The sequence below is a fragment of the Lolium perenne genome, chromosome 7 (genome assembly GCF_019359855.2).
Source record: "Lolium perenne isolate Kyuss_39 chromosome 7, Kyuss_2.0, whole genome shotgun sequence".
NCBI classification, from domain to species: domain Eukaryota; kingdom Viridiplantae; phylum Streptophyta; class Magnoliopsida; order Poales; family Poaceae; genus Lolium; species Lolium perenne.
In genome coordinates, this window is record NC_067250.2 from 207,210,314 (window position 1) to 207,231,493 (window position 21,180).

The following is a 21,180-nucleotide window of genomic DNA, read 5'->3' on the forward strand; positions in this document are numbered from 1 at the left end:
TCATATGAGAATAATAATTGTTGCCACATGCTTATGCATTAAAGAGGAGTCCATTATCTGTTGTCTATGTTGTCCCGGTATGGATGTCTAAGTTGAGAATAATCAATAGCGAGAAATCCAATGCGAGCTTTCTCCTTAGACCTTTGTACAGGCGGCATAGAGGTACCCCATTGTGACACTTGGTTAAAACATGTGTATTGTGATGATCCGGTAGTCCAAGCTAATTAGGACAAGGTGCGGGCACTATTAGTATACTATGCATGAGGCTTGCAACTTGTAAGATATAATTTACATAACTCATATGCTTTATTACTACCGTTGACAAAATTGTTTCATGTTTTCAAAATCAAAGCTCTAGCACAAATATAGCAATCGATGCTTTTCCTCTATGGAGGACCATTCTTTTACTTTTATGTTGAGTCAGTTCACCTATTTCTCTCCACCTCAAGAAGCAAACACTTGTGTGAACTGTGCATTGATTCCTACATACTTGCATATTGCACTTATTATATTACTCTATGTTGACAATATCCATGAGATATACATGTTACAAGTTGAAAGCAACCGCTGAAACTTAATCTTCCTTTGTGTTGCTTCAATACCTTTACTTTGATTTATTGCTTTATGAGTTAACTCTTATGCAAGACTTATTGATGCTTGACTTGAAGTACTATTCATGAAAAGTCTTTGCTATATAATTCACTTGTTTACTCATGTCATATACATTGTTTTGATCGCTGCATTCACTACATATGCTTTACAAATAGTATGATCAAGGTTATGATGGCATGTCACTCCGTAAATTATCTTTGTTATCGTTTTACCTCGCTGGACGAGCAGAACTAAGCTTGGGGATGCTGATACGTCTCCGACGTATCGATAATTTCTTGTGTTCCATGCCACATTATTGATGTTATCTACATGTTTTATGCACACTTTATGTCATATTCGTGCATTTTCTGGAACTAACCTATTAACAAGATGCCGAAGAGCCGATTCTTTGTTTTCTGCTGTTTTTGGTTTCAGAAATCCTAGTAACGAAATATTCTCGGAATTGGACGAAATCAACGCCCAGGGTCCTATTTTGCCACGAAGCTTCCAGAAGACCGAAGAGGAGACGAAGTGCGGCCACGAGGCGGCCAAACCCTAGGGCGGCGCGGCCTGGCCCTTGGCCGCGCCGACCTGTGGTGTGGGGCCCTCGTGCCGCCCCCTGACCTGCCCTTCCGCCTACTTAAAGCCTCCGTCGCGAAACCCCCAGTACCGAGAGCCACGATACGGAAAACCTTCCAGAGACGCCGCCGCCGCCAATCCCATCTCGGGGGATTCAGGAGATCGCCTCCAGCACCCTGCCGGAGAGGGGAATCATCTTCCGGAGGACTCTACGACGCCATGGTCGCCTCCGGAGTGATGAGTGAGTAGTCTACCCCTGGACTATGGGTCCATAGCAGTAGCTAGATGGTTGTCTTCTCCCCATTGTGCTTAATTGTCGGGTCTTGTGAGCTGCCGAACATGATCAAGATCATCTATCTGTAATTCTATATGTTGCGTTTGTTGGGATCCGATGAATAGAGAATACTTGTTATGTTGATTATCAATTTATGTCTATGTGTTGTTTATGATCTTGCATGCTCTCCGTTACTAGTAGATGCTCTGGCCAAGTAGATGCTTCTAACTCCAAGAGGGAGTATTTATGCTCGATAGTGGGTTCATGTCTCCGTGAATCTGGGGGAGTGACAGAAACCTCTAAGATTATGGATGTGCTGTTGCCACTAGGGATAAAACATTGGTGCTATGTTCAAGGATGTAGTTACTGATTACATTACGCGCAATACTTAATGCAATTGTCTGTTGTTAGCAACTTAATACTGGAGGGGGTTCGGATGATAACCTGAAGGTGGACTTTTTAGGCATAGATGCATGCTGGATAGCGGTCTATGTACTTTGTCGTAATGCCCAATTAAATCTCACTATACTCATCATAATATGTATGTGCATGGTCATGCCCTCTTTATTTGTCAATTGCCCAACTGTAATTTGTTCACCCAACATGCTGTTTATCTTATGGGAGAGACACCTCTAGTGAACTGTGGACCCCGGTCCAATTCTCTATACTGAAATACAATCTACTGCATATTGAAAAGTGACTGGTTTACTGTTTTCTGCAAATAATCATCTTCCACACAATACGGTTAATCCTTTGTTACAGCAAGCCGGTGAGATTGACAACCTCGCTGTTTCGTTGGGGCAAAGTACTTTGGTTGTGTTGTGCAGGTTCCACGTTGGCGCCGGAATCTCTGGTGTTGCGCCGCACTACATCCCGCCGCCATCAACCTTCAATGTGCTTCTTGACTCCTACTGGTTCGATTAAACCTTGGTTTCTTACTGAGGGAAACTTGCCGCTGTGCGCATCACACCTTCCTCTTGGGGTTCCCAACGGACGAGTCAACTACACGCATCACCTCGCGCCCCCCGGTTGTCTCGCTCCTTACTTTCTCTATCTTGTTGATTCCTTTACTTGTTGCACATGCTCTAGCTTGATTGTAGGATCACCCCCATTGCTAAAAGTCACACCTTTACCTTCCGTTGCACTAAAATTTGAAAAAGACTAAAACTTGCCGTAGCGCCATTCACCCCCCCCCCCTTCTTGTTCGCTACGATCCGTTCAGTGGTGATGGTCCTTACAAAGTGCTTGTCAAGATCAATGATCATGCATACTCGATAGATCTTCCAGTTGATGAGTTTGGTGTCAGTAATTCTTTCAATGTTGCTGATTTGACACCATATGACGGAGAAGACCTTGGAGCGTCGGGGTCGACGCCTTTTGAAGGGGGGAGATGATGAGGACATCCCTACGTCACTACTACCTCCGTCATTACAAGAAGTTGATCCTGATGTGAAGCTCAAGTTCAATGAAGTCAGGATTGGACCAATGACACGAGCTCGTGCGAAGCTACTTAAACAACAGGTGAACTTGTTCCTAAATGATACTTTGATTGATGAGAACTTTATACTGCCTAAGTGCTATTACTTATGTATGATCAGGTATGAGGAGGGAGCAAGCATCGCACGAGGAGGAGAGGAGCAGCTGGACCAGGAGATGGACGTGAAGCTGGACATGGAGCTGGACATGAAGGCATCCCATGGACGCGCGAGGAAGGAGCGGGAGGCATGCGCGAGAGGGAAGCTGCCACCGGACCATCCGGTCCCAGGCCCGGTCCGACCAGATCCAGCGCCGGGTCCATCCGGTTTCATCCGGCCGCGGCGCTTGTGCCATCCGGGCGCTATCCAGTAAGCCCGGGAGCCTCGCCCGGTCACCACCCGGCGCCAGGCCCGGTTTGAACCGGACCGGCCGGTCCCAGACCCGGTCGATCGGCCACCAGACCGGCCGACTCCAAGTCTGTCTCGGCCAGATCTATTCTGGGTCGATTATTTTCGTACTTTTTCGACCTGAGGTCGTTCTGGACGCCTATATAAGTCCATAGGACGCCCCAAAGTTGATTTAGACCACGTTTAAGATAAACCCTAGTTCATAGTTGTTTGCTTTGCAACTCTATTTAATTTCTGCATCCAATCGAATCGCGTCGATTTGGTGTGGAATCCCTGAAAAGTCTTGTGTGATCTGTTGTTCCATTGGAAATTAGTAGATTGCAACTTACCGTTTCGTGATCGGCGGCTACGTGCGCAAGTGTGTGGAGTTGCGAATATCTTGCAAGGTTAAGAGCTGTTGCATTGGCGACAGGAACCAATCGAGTGATCTCGTGCGTTATATAAGTTATCATCCACTACATCGTCGTGTTCCTCTGCTGCTATCACCCCGTGATCATCATCACTACCGTTGCTTACTGAGAAGATCAGGCCACCCCTTATCAGAGAGACTGACCAAATCAGCAAGGCAACAAGAACTTATTGTTAATGCACAGTGGAAATAGCAATATAGATTTGCGTATGTCATGGTTAACAAGTTGGCAAGAACGAACAAGAACAAACTTAGTTCTGCTTTGCACATCACACGATCATAGCGTCCACTTGCATTACACATGCTTGCAGTAACAAGGCAACCAACTGACAGTGACATATAAACAGCTAATTGAGAAAATCTCTCATAGGATCATCGTGGCGGACCCTCGTCATACGGTAGGCCTCCATGTCTTCCGCAGTGACCTGGTCATTCCACTTCACGTTGTACTTCCTCTTTCTCTCGTCCATCTCTTCCTTCTTCCTTGTGGCCTCCTGAAGAAAAGGGAACCTAGCTTCAGCACATGTAACAACAAATAGACAAGGAAGCGCAAAGGTTGGATAAGAGATGCTAACCTTCTTTAGGGATTCCTGAAGCAACTTCTGGTCGAGAACAAGATCCTGAGGAATATCTGTTCCCCAAGTGGCTAGTTTCTTTTCTTCTTGTCGTACAGGTTCCTCTGCATCAAGTAATTTCACGTTAACTGGAGTTCATGACCATGGTAGCTGTACATGGTTAAAGTAAAATATAATGGCACCTCAGTTGAACCAGTATATTCTAAAACACAACTTAATATGAAGCAATCGAGTACTGAAACTATTTTCTTAACCAGACAAGTTTCAGAAAAAATAGAAGCACCACTTCCTTTTCAGATAACACATAGATTGTTGTGCAATTGACCCTGAAGTGCACAAATATAGGCCAAAACAATTTTCGTCAACATACCTTCAGCAGCCTCCTTGCGTGCCATGTTTGCCTTCATCAAATCAGCTGATGCTTCAGCAGCCTCAATTCCAGCCAATCCAGTGCAGTAACTATTTTTGATAGTCTGCTTACAGCATTTATAGCCCCATTGATGATCTTTCCACCATGAACCCCACACTGTTGTGTGGTTATTAATTAACACATCCTCTTCGTATTTGCTCTTAGGAAGAGCTATATCCTGTAGGTAACAAAAAATATATATACATTAGCATTCAAGACCATGGTAAGACCGAGAAATAGTGCGAACAGTCAAACCAGAATGATAGCATCCAATCTTAATCATGGAAACAAGCAAAATCACTGGCATCAAGTAGAAGAGAATTCAGTTCTAAGTTCATTTTATCTGAAACTTAAAATACTACCAGAAAGCAATAACTAATACTTTAAGTGGGTGCGTGAATTCATCTTATTTGAAGTTAAGGGGATAAATGATTATCTTGGATGACTAAATACAAGAAACCTGAAGCATGTAATCATCTTTGGCACAACATGCTGCAGTTAGCTAGTCATATAGAAGATTATTATTAATAACATAAGACAGTCAAGCAGCAATTAAACACTTCAAATTCGGGGGCTGTAATCCTCTAAAAATTAGAATCAAATCACAGTCTCACATCAGCACAGGAGTAACAGCGAATGAGTAGAAAGATATGTAATCATTAAAGAGCAACACTGAGTATTTTGTACCAACCTGTCCCTTGATTATGCGGCCAGTCCGGTCGTACTCAATCTCTTTCTCACTTTGCCCAAGAAGAAGCTCGCGAGGGATTGGTTCTTCAGATGCAGCATTCCCATACTTCTCCATAATTTTGTCCTTGCCTTCAGATTTCAGCTTCTCCTTCTTGACCAAGAAACTCTTGAAAAGTAGTTCAGCTTGAGATGGGGCTGCTTGCATATGGAAATCCTGCCCCTTGTCAAAAGCTTCCCACGCATGGACATTGAGTTGCTTGAACTCCAGAGCTTGTCCACTTGATCTATTTTGGTTATCACCCTGCATCATACTAAAACATCAGAATACTGAATCTATAGTGTAGCCAGGAGAAGATTTGATGTGACTTTTAACAGTGCATAGCAATTCGTATGTGCTCTGACACTTACCACATAGAATTTATCGTTGGGGTCTGCATCTGGCAAAGGATCCTCACGCATGGAACGGGTTTTTGGATCATAATACGCAGAGTTCACATCGAGATTGAGAAGATACTTTGCAGTGTCTTCTCTAATACGCAAATTCCTGTAAAGCATATATGCATTAGAACCGATCATTCATTCACATTATATTCACATGACTCGGAATAACCTAGTGTTTCGAAGGAACATCATAATGGTTTCAATCAGACATACCTCACAGTTCCAGTGCTTCCACCGCCTGTTGTGCGCACACGCTTTTCTACCTTCGCGAAATCCATTTGAGCACTCTCATCAACTTTGGCTTCATCTATCTTGAGGCCATCCTCTTCATCCTCTTCGCTGCCCGCATTCTCACCATCCTGCTCACCGTCCTTCTCCTCAAGTTTCTTGAGCTGTTGTTCCTTCAGGAACTTCTTCCTGGCCTCTTCTCTAGCTTCATAATCTAGGATAACACGACTGTAGGTCGACGTGTCGTAACCGTTCCAGCGATCACGCTTGCCATCGTAATCAAGCTCAAACGACTCCACTTTCTCATCCGGAGCTATATCCATGTTAGTCCATTTAGCTCCAACATTCCGAGGCCGCTCCATGCACGACTTCTTGTCATGAGTCATGGCTCCACAGCTGATACATCAAGAAAAAACATCCGTTAGAAACGGTTGAATGCGCAAGACTACTAAAGAGCATCACTGCAGAAAATGTTTGCAAAAACTAAACATCATGAACAGAACATCAACACTCACTTTTGGCAAGCGCCTTTCCTGTACTTGTTGGCCTGGTAAAGCCTGGCACCCCTATCGTACCACGCCTTGGTGTAGTTCGGGTCCGACTTCCATTTCCTCTGATGCTTCAAACTCTGCAACGCGCCATCAAACCAAAAACATAGTCAGGCTCCATTCATCCCCACTGCATAAAACTACTTAGAATTTTGCTAGGGCGAGCGACAACTTACCGGCTTCTCGGCGTTGAGGTACCATGGGGCCGAGGACATGTACTGCGGGATGTGAGGGTTAATCTCGTTCCCATCCTCGTCGAGTTCCGCAGGGGCGAGCCCCGCCTTACGCGCCTCCTCTAGCTCGAGCTGCTTCCTGTGGTCCTCACGAGACTTGAACGATACTGCCATAACGAAAGAAAAAAATCGAAGCAGTAAGTTAACTGTCGACCGAAATTCGACATGGCGATCCAAAATAGGGCGTCGAACAGCCCGCGCGGCGAACTAAGAAACCCTAATTCTAGTCGAATCGAACCCTAATCAGCCGCGGGATATCTCCCCGGATCTAGAATCGGATCGAGTCCGCGCGGTTCACGAATACAAAATCAGAAGCGGGCGAGGGTTAGGGCTACGGGACGATCGACTCACCTGAAGCTGTCGCCATGGCGCCTGCTTCGACTAGTCTCGCCGGCCCGATGCGGCGGCGGCGGCGACTGGCGGCGAGATAACGCGAGAGAGAGAGGAACGCACGAGAAGAACCAAACGAGTTTGGCGATTTGTTTTCCACTTTTCTTCGCGATTTCCCACTTTATTACGTGGCGGCTAATCCGTAACCGCCAGTGATCCGGTTCGGAAGCCCGCGACGGTTACCGCCATAGTGATATGGGCCAGTAATCCTTTTGTCCGGCCCGTTTAAACCTGGGAAAAAGCCCACGAGGGCCCAGTGGCAGCGTCCCCACCCACCTCCCACGGCGACCCAGATAGGCCTCGCCATCGCTCTCCCATGGCAGCTTCGCCGTCTCCTCGCCGTCGCAGGCTCTGAAACCCTACGCACCAAAACCCAATGGCGGCAGCGACGGCGACCGCCGCCGCGGGGGCCGTGCTCGCCCCCGCGCTCGTCTCGCCCCTCTCGCGCCGCGCCTTCCTCCCGCTCCCTCGGCGCGCCGGCACCACCCGCTCCCTCCGGTAACTCGATACCACCTCACCTCGCCCCTTTTTGTTTCCCTTCACTGCGGAGGATTTTGTGGATTTACGCGATAAATTTGCCGGGAAACGGAAGGCTCTCCGCGTCGGCGGCCCCCAGGCGACGCGGGGTGGTCCTGGTTGCGGCGGATGCGGCGGCGGGCGCCGACTTCGGCGACGAGGAGAGCTCCTACGAGGTAACGCCGGGATGGGCCGAATGGCCAAACTTCTACCTTATCTGGTACGACCTGTGTTGTGATTTTGTGCTGTTCGGGTGCTAGATTCTGGGCATCACCCCACTCGATAGCTTCGACAACATGAAGCTGGCGTACAAGAGGAAGCGCAAGGACGCGGAGGAGCTGGGGGACGAGGACCACCTGGCCAAGGTTGCTTGGTGTTTCGGACATTGATTGATTGACTGTGTGTTTTTGGGTTACACGTGCTATTAGCTTCGCTGCCGTGAACTAATGGTGGAGTTTTGGGGGTTTCAGCTGGAGAAGGCGTATGATACTGTGATGATGCAGCAGCTGCAGTATAGGAAGAAAGGGGTCACGTATGGATCGGTCGAGGTCAGTTGCTCTGGCGTGCATGGTTGCTGATTTTTAACGCTTTGTTTCTCTTACAAATACAGAATTCTCTTTGCAGTAGTTACTGCACGGATATCTTTATGAAGCATGTTTGTGGAAGGAACACTCTGTGTGCAATAGTATTATATTAGCAGAAAACACAGAGTTATACCGCATAAAACGGAGTAACTAAGCATATCAGGCACTGCAGTCACATATACTACAATGCTTTTATGTTTATATATAATTTATGCAGTGCATTGTAAATATCTAAAGAAATTGGATAGATCTGTAGGTTAAATCCTTCTAACTCTTTTCCTAATACTATGTTCCACTTAATATGATTTTTTTTGTCAGTTGTCTGATTTACTACCTGATTGTCAGGTGTCAAAGGATATCAAGTATGCTGACAATCAACCGATAGTTCCTTGGGGACCTAGGTACATTTAACTCAAGTTCAATATAAGGAATTTATATTTCATTGGTTTGGCGGGATATTTTTGTTGGTACATTTGACTGTTGTGATGCGTGTTATGAAAATGATATATTCTCTATTACTCATGAACGTCAGCACAAAGATGCTGGTGAACGTCTATAAGAAATTTTAACTCGGCATGACAAGCAGGCCTCTCCCACAAGTGTACACTGTTCTTTTTAGCTCTGCCTTCCCCATGTTATGCGTTTATTTACATACCAATGACCAAAATTCTTATTCTGTACGGGCAGCAGTTTTTTTCACAAGGATATGTGCACTGACCATTTGTGATTAAAACTAAACAGCAGCATCCATGTGAAGCTAAAAGTGTTGATGAATTTGTTCTTTCTGCAGACCCTCCAAATCAGCAGTAAAGGATGTGCGCATAAATATGGCAATTTCAGCAGCGATTGTATGTTAAATCGTTTCTAGCTATTACTGTTATAATTGTAATCATGTTTTTATGCTCATCGCTGTCTACTGTTTGGTTCTGTGTGAATCTGCCAATTCCATATGATCTTTTTATAATAAAAGCGACAGATTTGAAGTTATCAACCTTAAATTATAATTTGGGACTAATCAGAATTTTGGAGCATGCATTTGAATTTTCCATAGGCATGTTGATGTTGAAATCCTGTATTGTTACCAATTACTCATTCTATCTCAAAATTTATAGCGTATTTTGATTCGTAAAGACAAGGCTTTGACCAACATTGTTGATAACTTGATATATGATTTAAGTGACACAGAACTGATGTTATTAGTTTTGTATGTAAAAAAGACCTATTATTGTGATTGTTGGCCAAAGCCTTGCCGTAACAAATCAAACTACACCTTACATTTGGGATGGAGGGAGTCCTCCTTTCACCTGAAAATAGATGTCATTGTAGCCTAGAAGAGTTTGTATTCATTACTTTTCATTTTATTTTCTTTGCGTGTTTGCACTTGTTAAATGTGGAGAGTTACAAGTTGCCTCTCTGCCTCGCTCCAAACAGAGTCTCTTCTAGAACCCTGGTATGTTTCCCAGGAAAATTAATAAGGTCTAATAACATATTACCTCCGTTTCAAGGAATAAGGCGCCCTCGTTTTACGAGCTTTTTGTTTGACCAAGAATTATTTCAAATAGATAAATATTATTTGTATGAAATTAATATCATTAAAAAGTTCTTTTTAATACGAATCCAACGATACTAATTACATATAATATAATCAAGATTTGGTTGCTTAATTTTTATGGTCAAAGTTCGTCTTGGAATACGTGTGCGCCTTATTCCTTGAAACGGAGGTAGTATTAAGGTATTGATATTTTCCTCATCTTGTGCGGCCAAATTTGATGCATCTATTTGGACAAAGTAATTTATGTTTATACATTTACTACTACAAGCATATGTTATCTTCAGACCGATGATTTCTCTTGCAAACGATGTTGATGTAAATTATAACTGCAGGTTGTTTGGATTGCAATCATCGGTACTGCAGACTGGAAGCCCTTGCAGTTCCTGTGTTTTGGTTTCTTCTACAGAATACTTCAGAAGCTGAGGGTTACTGAACCACCAATAACTCCAATATATAATGTGAGACCATTTACTAATCACTTACTGGCCTGTAATTTGTGTGTTTTACTGTACAGTGTTCAACTATTATTGCTTTCATTGGTTTGATATTTATTCAGGGGTTATCTTATATTTATCACTCACCAACTTCACTAGGAAAAACTGTCACGCAATCACATTCTGGGTTTTTTCTGCAGGAGTATGGTGAAGTTGAGGGACGAGGGGTACGGATGGCAAAACGAGTATTCCGCGCTTTGGGTTTGATATTTGGATGTGTATTTGCTGCATCCCTGGTCAGTGGGTTATCTCAATACTACCTCCATTCCATGGAATGAGGCTTATATTTTTTTCAGAAGTCCAATTATGTAAACTTTGACGAAGTTTTTAGAAAAAATCTACAGCATGTACAGTACGAAATCAATGTCATTAGATACAACATGAACTATATTTTCATTTGATATCTATGTAATATTATAGTCGTTGATGGTTTTTCCTAAAAGTTTAGTCAAAGTTTACTAAGCTTGACTTCTCAGAAGAAAAAAAAGTTGTATTCATAGGAACGGAGGGAGTACAATATAGTGTCACTAGATATTAATCGGTCTAGCTGCTGCACTGTTATCTACCTAAGACCGTTGTAGTTTTCATTTTCATTTTGGCTGACTATCCTGTCTACTGGTCTTTTCAGGGTTATACAACAGCTCTTAACGTGGTTGAGTTTTCTTGGCAGCACACTCCCCGCATTGTTTATTACTACCAGGTATATGATAACATTAGTGTCCTCAAGTGTTTTTCATATCAAATGCAAGTGGTTATAGATGTATCAACTGTATGCGTAGAATCATGTGAGATATATAATTAACATAAGTGTGCTCAATTGTTTTTCATATCAAATTCAAGTGCTTGTAGAGTTGTAGATGTATCAAATGTATGTGCAGAATCATGTGAGATATAATTAACATTAGTGTGCTCAAGTGTTTTTCATATCAAATGCAAGTGCTTGTACATGTAAATTCATATGATCATGGTGCAATCATGGAAAAACACGGAGATGCATATATATAGCAGTAGAGTCGCTGTAAATGTATGTATCATAGAGGCCAAATTATGGATTGCAAGTCGAGGGCACTTTAGGTCCTTGGTTGTATCACTTCGCCCTGATCAAATGTTTCTGTTTCATTAATTGTTTCAGGAGTTGATTGTTACTGCAGCTGCATCCGTTCTGCTGTGCATCACTGCTTCATACTACCGGTAAACAATCCTGGAGGAATTTCTTAGAGTACGTTTGGATGTTAGGATGACGAAGCCTGCTTCAGTGGGACGCACGCATGTGGACTGGTGTTATATTAGGGGAAAGCCAAGACGCAGACACAAAATTTTGAAATATACTTGTGCCAGCTTTTGAGGTAGAGAATTCTGGGTGCATGTTTGTGTTTGAACAATTGTGGAACTCACTGTGCGAAAGATGATGGCTGGTGAAAATATTGTGTGCATATCTAGCAGTGTAATTTATGGAAACATGTCAGGTTCTGATCCATGTGAAGACCGATCACTGATGGATACTTGTAGCTTATGTGTTAGTTTTGCTCCTTTTGTGCTTACTCGCACGGTGCTTGTTCAAAAACTGCAACCTTAGGTCTAGAATTTGTGCCTATAATTCTCAAAATGTGTAGAATTTCTCATAATTCTCAAAATGCAGATATCTAAATATGATTCTCAAGTTGCAGATATCTAGACCTAAATTTGCGCACACAATTCTCAAAATGCGTGGCTACAGAGTTAGCCATTAGATAATAATCAATGTCTGATGTCATCAGCACAGAAATAACAAATTCTCATTCAACTATCTGACTTAAGAAATGCTTTACCAAAGAAATGTTATATACTGTTGTGTTGGAACTTGATAACAGTTGACATGTTCTCCGGTTTTGAACAGAAAAAAACTGTCACACAACATATAGGTTCAATTAGAACCACTGAAATATTCAAGTGATATGCTTGGTCACTGACAAATTCCACATCAGCAACTTAATTCCACATCAGCAACTTCAGTATATAACAAAATGGTTATTTACGAGTTACATACAAAAGAATGGGACAATTTCTCTCTAGAGAGGAACTGACATTGTTTGCAGTCAAATAATATGGCTATACAAAATGCATTATCTAGCACAAGCTGGCTTCTTGAAACCATAAATCCATTTTGGATTCTAACACTTCAACGGAAGTAATGCTGAAGCTATGAAGACCAATCCACCCGTCAGGAGAATCAACCACTGTTACCAAGCCCAGCCATCATCCCCGTAAATGTGGCTACTGCGAATCCGAGCACCGCACCAGCAAAAACCTGGTATGAAAATTCAGCATCAATAATGTGTTTCATATGTGAGACGAAGAATGATAAATGTCTTGCGAGGCTTTGTAGAATAATTACAACTTCGGTTTTAATAGCATGCATTTTCTTGAGAGGTGTTTTGGCTCCCGAGCTCCAGTGATCTTGGCATTTTTATAAAATCGAAAATGGTATTTTAAAGTTCCAAAAAACATTATATAGCTACATACACATGTTATCTTTTGCTACATAATACGCTGTACTGTAAGCTACACAAAAATCACAAAATTGTGGCTCTGGAAAGGCAAAAAAAAAACTTTTTTTTCCTAACATTTGTCTTTTTTGTGCAGATAACATATGAAAAAATATTTCAATGCAAATTTCGTCATATTAGACATGTACATATGTACTTGTATGCTTTTTTCCAGATTTTTTGACATAAAAATGAAATTTTCAGTTTTTTTTAAGAGATCACTGGAGCTTGGGAGCTACAAATGATTTTCGGCATTTTCATTAGTTAAGAAGCAAATATGATGGAATAGGGAGTAATCGATTAATCGGTGTTAGTTCATGGATAATTAGACATTCATCTTCCTCAGTGCGGTTGATAAGGGAGCAATAGATCAAACCTGAGGAGGCGTGTGCCCAATGAGCTCTCGCAGTGGTCTTGTTTCAGCAAGTGGATGCTCTGATGGTAGCTCGTACACAATTTGATTCAATACCTAGGAATTTATTTGAAACGAGTTATAATTGAAGGACAATGGAAGTATCACCAGAAGAAGAATAAACAATTTATGCATAGATCCGACAGGAAAAAATTATGGTGCTTCCCAAGAAGAATAAACAATTTATGCATAGATCCTCTCAGGTTTACAAATTTTCTCTAACGCAGATTGCCACTGACTTATGTTGTTATAAGGTATAATGTTGTAAGACATATTTAAGTCAACTTAAGCAACAAGATACATATAATGGGCCACCAGTACGAAGTGTTACAGCACATCAGCAGTACAGCAGATCCTAGATTGTTAGCTAGGCATGCACCCTTGTATCCTAGATTGTAAGCTGAATGGGCCACCACTTGTCACTCATAAAGTTGTCCCACACGGATGAATATTAGAGTATCACATGACATGATTCTATTTCCTCCATAAATTATTTTGCTTTCGAGTGGTTACAGATATTTGAAGGTTTCAGGTTATACCTCTGCTTGCCTCCCTGCATGCAGCCTAACACCAAAAGCATCATACATCACCTGTAAAGATTGCAAAGAGAAAATAGCTTTAGCCAAGATGGTGAAAAAACAGTAACGGGTACGTAATGCAGAATGATGCATTTGGTGAAGACGATGACAACAAAATCATAGTCAGCATCACCAACTCCTCAAGATACAGTAAGCCACAATACAAGATACAGGACAGGTAGGGGTGGGAGTTAAAGCACATGATACAAACGGTGGGATTAAGTGGAGAGCCTAGCTGGTGTATGGCTGTACCTTGTAACGCCACCTTTCTCCATGATTGATTTGAGTACTGTCCTACTTTCTACTACTTGTTTCCTTAACTTTACTAACAAAGTCAGGCAAACTACAATTTTTTTCTCAAGGGATGGAATAGGCACAAGTACATTTTCACTTTTCAGTCAAACGATATCACCACCATGGCCCCAACCACATCCATTATCCACCATGTAATCCAGCGATTTCAGCAATGTGTTTAATACGCTAGCAGTTTCGTATCATCTGATTGATAACTGAACTATGATGTGCTGTCTTTTGGTGTCTGATACAGTAGAACTTTTGTTTTGAAGGTTTATACCAAAACTTTGATCTTGACTTGCAATTAACTACTGAAGCGATCCAACAAAAGGACGGAATGATGCAGCAGACTACCAAATTACTTCCAAAAAAAATGGTATAGTATTCGTCAGATCGAAGGAGCGCTAACCACGGAGGCGAAGATGGCGGCCGTGGCGAAGAGGGAGCTGCTGAACCCCTCCTGCAGGCCGATGGCGACGGCGAGCGCGGTGACGGTGGCCGAGTGCGAGGACGGCATCCCCCCGGACCCCACCAGCTGCTTGGCGTCCCACCGGTTCTCCTTGTACCTACAGGCGCGGCGCGGATCCCGTCACGGAGAGCTCAGATCCAGCCGGCGGCGAGAGAGAGGGAGAGAGGGAGAGAGAGGGCGTACCATGTGGTGAAGACCTTGATGGTCTGGGCGATGGCGAAGGCGAGCACGGCGGCGACGAGCGGGCAGTTGGAGAAGACGGCCAGGTAGGAGAAGGAGGGCGACGCCGAGGGCGGCGGCTGAGTGGCGGTGGCTGCGGCGGCGTCTCCCATGGTGTTCTAGAAGCTTCCGCCCTCGGCCTCCGCCTCCTCCTCCTTCCGAGAAGAGAAGAGAAGAGAAGATCCGGGTCGGCTCAGACACGCTTACCGGGGACTGGACTCAGTCGTAGGGGAACTAGGCAGGAATCGCGACTGGGGGTGGTGGATGTGTCCGAGCTGGCAAGCTGGGCCCGCTAGGCTGTTAGGGTTGGTTGACATGTCACCACTTGTAAGCTAAAACCAGACATGTAAGAGCATCTCCAGTCGCGTCCCCCAAACCGACCCCTAAACGGCGCCGGATCGAGTGTTTTGGGGACGAGTTTTATTCGTGCCACGTTTGGGGGACGTCGCTCCACACCCGCGTCCCCCAAACGTCGTCCCCAATCAGAAATTCAAATAGTTTGCATTCAAAAGAGATTGTTCCTGCCGAAGTTGTCGCGATCAGAGTAGAGGCGATCAAAGTACTGGGCGCGCGATCATATTACAGACCGGTGGTGCATGCTAAATTAGAAGAAGGGGTTGGGCGACGCCGACACATCCTGAGTCGACGTAGGCTCATCGCCTCTGTCGCCGATGCCGAGGCAGAGGCCGATGCAGGTGTAGTACCAGATGCTGTCGTAGACGCGTCGGTTCTTGCTCTCGGGTTGGGGTTGCTGCCGCTGCCGTTGTCACTGCCTGGGCCGCCGCCATTTTGGCTTCGATGTCGTCGAGGATCTGGCCTTTGAAGAAGTTGTGCGCCGCCCGCGTCCGGGGAGACATTCCTTTTGTCGACGCTCTCAGCAGGGACATGTCATCCCTGCGTTTCTTGAGCTCCATCTTCTCCTCTTGCCTCTTGAGCAGCGCCGCCCACCTTTCGTCGGCCTTTTTGTCGCGGGAGAGCAAGGTCGAGGAGACCTCGATGAGGCATTTCGTGATCGACGTCTGCGTCTTCTTGGACGACGCAGCGTCGGCCAAGGCGGCCTTGGAAGCCTTGTTGTCGACAGGGCGCCCTGCCGATGTTGCCAGAGGCGCATCCAGATCAATGGCGTCTTTCCCCTTCGACAACGACTGGCGCGTCAACCGCCATTTCTCGTTCATTTTGAGCTTGCTATAGCAATGCGTCAGCGTGAAAGACTTATGTCCTTCAGAGTTCCTCCGGTACAAATCCATGGCCTTGTCAAACTAACCAAAGGAAACGCAATCGTTTCATCGAACAAAATGTAGGCGCTATAGATTATGTAAGAAAGAGTCGCACCATTTGGCTGATGTCGACGCCGCTCTTACCTCTGGTCTCCATCTCATGATGGAACCCATGGAACAAGTTCACCGACGCCTGGATGATGGCCCATCGCGTCGACATGCCTTTTGGCTCCTCTTCATTGTCACTTTGTTGTAGTCGTTGTTGATGAACTCGCGCTCATCGAACTCGGCCTTCATCCTCGCCCAATACTTCCCGTACTTTTGGTTGGCGCCGATGATGGAGTCATGGTTAAGAGCATCCCCACTCGTTGGCGCTCCCCACGCCCAAATCCGACGAAATTTTCGTCCGGATTGGAGGAAAATTTGGCCTGGGGAGCGCCGAAGTTCCAGCCGTCCCCCCGGCAGGAAACCCCCAACCTCGACCATTTGACATATTTCAAACAAATTCGACATAAAATTTAACAAGTTCGGCGAGCAAGAGTCAGAAAATTGCTAAAACAAATTCGGCGATAATCAGTACAATGTTTAATAAGTGCTGAAACAAATGAAGTACACAATTTCACAATTTTTGAAACAAATTATGACAGACTAGTTGGCGTCGGCGTTGGCGTTGCCTCGGAGCGTCCATATGTGCTCCACCAGATCATCTTGCAGCTGTTGATGCATTGTAGAGTCTCGAATCTCCTGGCGCATAGCAATGAAGGCGGCCCATGATGGAGGCACCTGGTGATTAGGCTGTGCAAGAGGACCCTCTCTCTCATATGGTGCTTGTTGCTCAGCCAGAGGAACCGGATGTTTTCGCTCATTTTCAATAATCATATTGTGTAAGCACACACAACAATTCATCACCTCCCACATCTGATCTTTGGACCAAGTCATAGCGGGGAACCGGACGACAGCAAATCTCTGCTGGAGGACACCAAATGCACGCTCGACGTCTTTTCGGCAAGCTTCTTGTTTCTTGACAAACTCGCAAAGTTTGGGGGTGCTAGGTTTCAAGATAGTCTTCACAGATGTTGCCCACTTTAGATAGATACCGTCTGCAAGGTAGTATCCTTTGTTGTAGTGCCGACCATTGATCACATAGTTCACCGGGGGAGCATGACCCTCAACAAGCTTGGAAAAGATCGGGGAGCAGTTTAGGACGTTGATGTCATTGTTGGATCCAGGCATACCAAAGAAAGAGTGCCAAATCCAGAGATCATGGGTAGCCACTGCTTCAAGTATCACAGTGCAGCCGTTTTTGTGACCCTTGTACATTCCCTGCCACGCAAACGGATAGTTCTTCCATTTCCAATGCATGCAGTCAATGCTTCCAAGCATCCCTGGAAAACCCCTAGCTTCATTTGTTGCAAGGATCCTCTGAGTGTCTTCGATAGTGGGTGATCTCAAGTAAAAGTCCCGAACACTGCTATGACGGCCCTGCAGAACCGGTAGAAACAATCAAGGGCGGTGGACTCCGCCATCCGAAGATAGTCATCTGCAACTCACCGGGAGCTCCATAAGCTAGCATCCTTGATACGTCTCAAACGTATCCATAATTTCTTATGTTACATGCTACTTTTATGATGATACTCACATGTTTTATACACACTTTATGTCATTATTATGCATTTTCCGGCACTAACCTATTGACGAGATGCCGAAGAGCCAGTTGTTGTTTTCTGCTGTTTTTGGTTTCAGAAATCCTACAAAGGAAATATTCTCGGAATTGGACGAAATCAACGCCCAGGGTCTTATTTTTCCACGAAGCTTCCAGAAGACCGAAAGGATCACGAAGTGGGGCGACGAGGCGCCGCCACACTAGGGCCGCGCGGCCTAAGGGGGGCCCGCGCCGCCCTAGCGTGTGGGGCACCTGTCAGCCCTCCGACTCCGCCCTTCCGCCTACTTAAAGCCTTTGTCGCGAAACCCCCAGTACCGAGAGCCACGATACGGAAAACCTTCCAGAGACGCCGCCGCCGCCAATCCCATCTCGGGGGATTCAGGAGATCGCCTCCGGCACCCTGCCGGAGAGGGGAATCATCTCCCGGAGGGCTCTTCATCGCCATGATCGCCTCCGGATTGATGTGTGAGTAGTTCACCCCTGGACTATGGGTCCATAGCAGTAGCTAGATGGTTGTCTTCTCCTCATTGTGCTATCATGTTAGATCTTGTGAGCTGCCTATCATGATCAAGATCATCTATTTGTAATGCTACATGTTGTGTTTGTTGGGATCCGATGAATATTGAATACTATGTCAAGTTGATTATCAATCTATCATATATGTTGTTTATGTTCTTGCATGCTCTCTGTTGCTAGTAGAGGCTCTGGCCAAGTTGATGCTTGTAACTCCAAGAGGGAGTATTTATGCTCGATAGTGGGTTCATGCCTCCATTGAATGCAGGACGATGTGACAGAAAGTTCTAAGGTTGTGGATGTGCTGTTGCCACTAGGGATAAAACATCAATGCTTTGTCTAAGGATATTTGTGTTGATTACATTACGCACCATACTTAATGCAATTGTTTGTTGTTTGCAACTTAATACCAGAAGGGGTTCGGATGATAACCTGAAAGTGAACTTTTTAGGCATAGATGCATGTTGGATAGCGGTCTATGTACTTTGTCGTAATGCCCTGATTAAATCTCATAGTACTCATCATGATATATGTATGTGCATTGTTATGCCTTCTTTATTTGTCAATTGCCCAACTGTAATTTGTTCACCCAACATGCTATTTATCTTATGGGAGAGACACCACTAGTGAACTGTGGACCCCGGTCCATTCTTTACATCTGAAATACAATCTACTGCAATTGTTCTTTACTGTTCTTCGCAAACAAACATCATCTTCCACACTATACAATTAATCCTTTGTTTACAAAGAAGCCGGTGAGATTGACAACCTCACTTTGTTACGTTGGGGCAAAGTACTTTGATTGTGTTGTGCAGTTCCACGTTGGCGCCAGGAATCTCTCGGTGTTGCGCCGCACTACACTCCGTCTGTGACCTTCACGTGATCCTTGACTCCTACTGGTTCGATAACATTGGTTTCATACTGAGGGAAAACTTGCTACTGTACGCATCACACCTTCCTCTTGGGGTTCCCAACGGACGTGTGTTAACTGCACGCATCAAGCACTTTTTCTGGTGCCGTTGCCGGGGAGATCAAGACACGCTGCAAGGGGAGTCTCCCACATCCAATCTCTTTACTTTGTTTTTGTCTTGCTTTACTTTATTTTATTTACTGCTTTGTTTGCTCTTATATCAAAAACACAAAAAAATTAGTTGCTAGCTTTACTTTATTTACTGTCTTGATCTCCATATTAAAAACACAAAAAAATTAGTTACTTGCATTTACTTTATTTAGTTTACTTTATTTACTACTGCTAAAATGGGTACTCTTGAGAATACTAAGTTGTGTGACTTCACTAGCACAAATAATAATGATTTCCTATGCACACCTATTGCTCCACCTGCTACTACAGTAAAAAAATTTGAAATTAAACCTGCTTTACTAAATCTTGTCATGAGAGAGCAATTTCTGGTGTTAGTTCTGATGATGTTGCTGCCCATCTTAATAATTTTGTTGAACTTTGTGAAATGCAAAAGTATAAGGGTGTAGATGGTGATATTATAAAATTGAAATTGTTTCCTTTCTCCTTAAGAGGAAGAGCTAAGGATTGGTTGCTATCTTTGCCTAAAAATAGTATTGATTCATGGACTAAATGTAAAGATGCTTTCATTGGTAGATATTATCCTTCCGCTAAAATTATATCTTTGAGAAGTAGCATAATGAATTTTAAGCAATTAGATAATGAACATGTTGCTCAAGCATGGGAGAGGATGAAATCTTTGGTGAAGAATTGCCCTACCCATGGACTAACTATTTGGATGATCATCCAAACCTTCTATGCAGGATTGAATTTTTCTTCGCGGAACCTATTGGATTCAGCTACTGGAGGTACCTTTATGTCCATTACTTTGGGGGCGGCAACCAAGCTTCTTGATAATATGATGATCAATTACTCTGAATGGCACACTGAAAGGGCTCCACAAGGTAAGAAGGTAAATCCTGTTGAAGAAACCTCCTCTTTGAGTGATAAGATTGATGTGATTATGTCTATGCTTGTGAATGGTAGATCTAATGTTGATCCTAATAATGTTCCTTTAGCTTCATTGGTTGCCCAAGAAGAACATGTTGATGTGAACTTCATTAAAAATAATAATTTCAACAACAATGCTTATAGGAATAATTCTGGTAACAACTATAGGCCATATCCTTCTGCTAATAGTAATGGTTATGGTAATTCTTATGGGAATTCTTACAACAATAATAGGAATGCACCCTCTGGTCTTTAAGCCATGCTTAAAGAATTTATTAGTACACAAACTGCTTTTAACAAATCTGTTGAGGAAAAGCTTGATAAAATTGATATTCTTGCTTCTAAAGTTGATAGACTTGCCTCTGATGTTGATCTTTTAAAATTGAAAGTTATGCCTAATAAGGATAATGATAATAAGATTGTTACTACAGCAAACGCCATCCAAGTTTGAATCAATGAGAATATTAGATTGATGGCTGAATTGCATGCTAGGTGGGAAAGAGAAGAAAACGAAAAACTTGCTAAAGAGAATAATGTAGCTAAAGTTTGGACTATTACCACCACTAGTAATGATAATGCTTCACATGTTGCTACACCTCCTACTATCAATGGTAAAATAATTGGTGTTGGCAATGTTTCTACTCATAGTGCAAAGCGTGCAAAATTGCCTGAAACTGCTAAAACTGCTGAAACTGTTTGTGATAAAACTGCTGAAATTTTTCAAAATATTGGGGACAATGATCCCATTGCTGTAGATCATAATGGTTTAGATTTTGATGATTGTCACATCTCTGAAGTTATAAAGTTCTTACAAAAACTTGCTAAAAGTCCCAATGCTAGTGCTATAAATTTGGCCTTTACAAAACATATTACAAATGCTCTCATAAAAGCTAGAGAAGATAAACTAAAACTTGAAACTTCTATT

The 21,180-nt window shown here is 43.7% G+C and overlaps 3 protein-coding genes across 3 annotated transcripts; 1 reads left to right on the top strand and 2 right to left on the bottom strand.

Annotated features, from left to right (window-relative positions):
* Window positions 1-3,898: 3,898 nt before the first annotated feature.
* LOC127314383 (pre-mRNA-splicing factor SLU7) lies at window positions 3,899-7,353 on the bottom strand. Its single transcript, XM_051344845.2, has 9 exons — window positions 7,212-7,353; window positions 6,804-6,967; window positions 6,595-6,707; window positions 6,065-6,475; window positions 5,819-5,954; window positions 5,412-5,711; window positions 4,682-4,898; window positions 4,312-4,415; window positions 3,899-4,230 (listed from the first exon to the last, which is right to left on the bottom strand). The coding sequence occupies exons 1-9, from the start codon at window positions 7,225-7,227 to the stop codon at window positions 4,084-4,086; spliced, it is 1,608 nt and encodes a 535-aa protein (XP_051200805.1). The 5' UTR covers window positions 7,228-7,353; the 3' UTR covers window positions 3,899-4,083.
* A 207-nt stretch (window positions 7,354-7,560) lies between these two features.
* On the top strand, window positions 7,561-11,791 carry LOC127314382 (protein CHLOROPLAST J-LIKE DOMAIN 1, chloroplastic). The gene is made up of 10 exons (XM_051344844.2): window positions 7,561-7,748; window positions 7,843-7,942; window positions 8,027-8,131; window positions 8,237-8,314; window positions 8,696-8,751; window positions 9,141-9,198; window positions 10,235-10,360; window positions 10,537-10,632; window positions 11,025-11,096; window positions 11,529-11,791. Exons 1-10 carry the CDS (start codon window positions 7,627-7,629, stop codon window positions 11,589-11,591), a joined length of 876 nt encoding a protein of 291 aa, XP_051200804.1. The 5' UTR covers window positions 7,561-7,626; the 3' UTR covers window positions 11,592-11,791.
* A 584-nt stretch (window positions 11,792-12,375) lies between these two features.
* Window positions 12,376-15,116, bottom strand: LOC127314381 (uncharacterized). The gene is made up of 5 exons (XM_051344843.2): window positions 14,858-15,116; window positions 14,615-14,771; window positions 13,873-13,923; window positions 13,298-13,390; window positions 12,376-12,683 (listed from the first exon to the last, which is right to left on the bottom strand). Exons 1-5 carry the CDS (start codon window positions 15,004-15,006, stop codon window positions 12,606-12,608), a joined length of 528 nt encoding a protein of 175 aa, XP_051200803.1. The 5' UTR covers window positions 15,007-15,116; the 3' UTR covers window positions 12,376-12,605.
* Window positions 15,117-21,180: the final 6,064 nt, after the last annotated feature.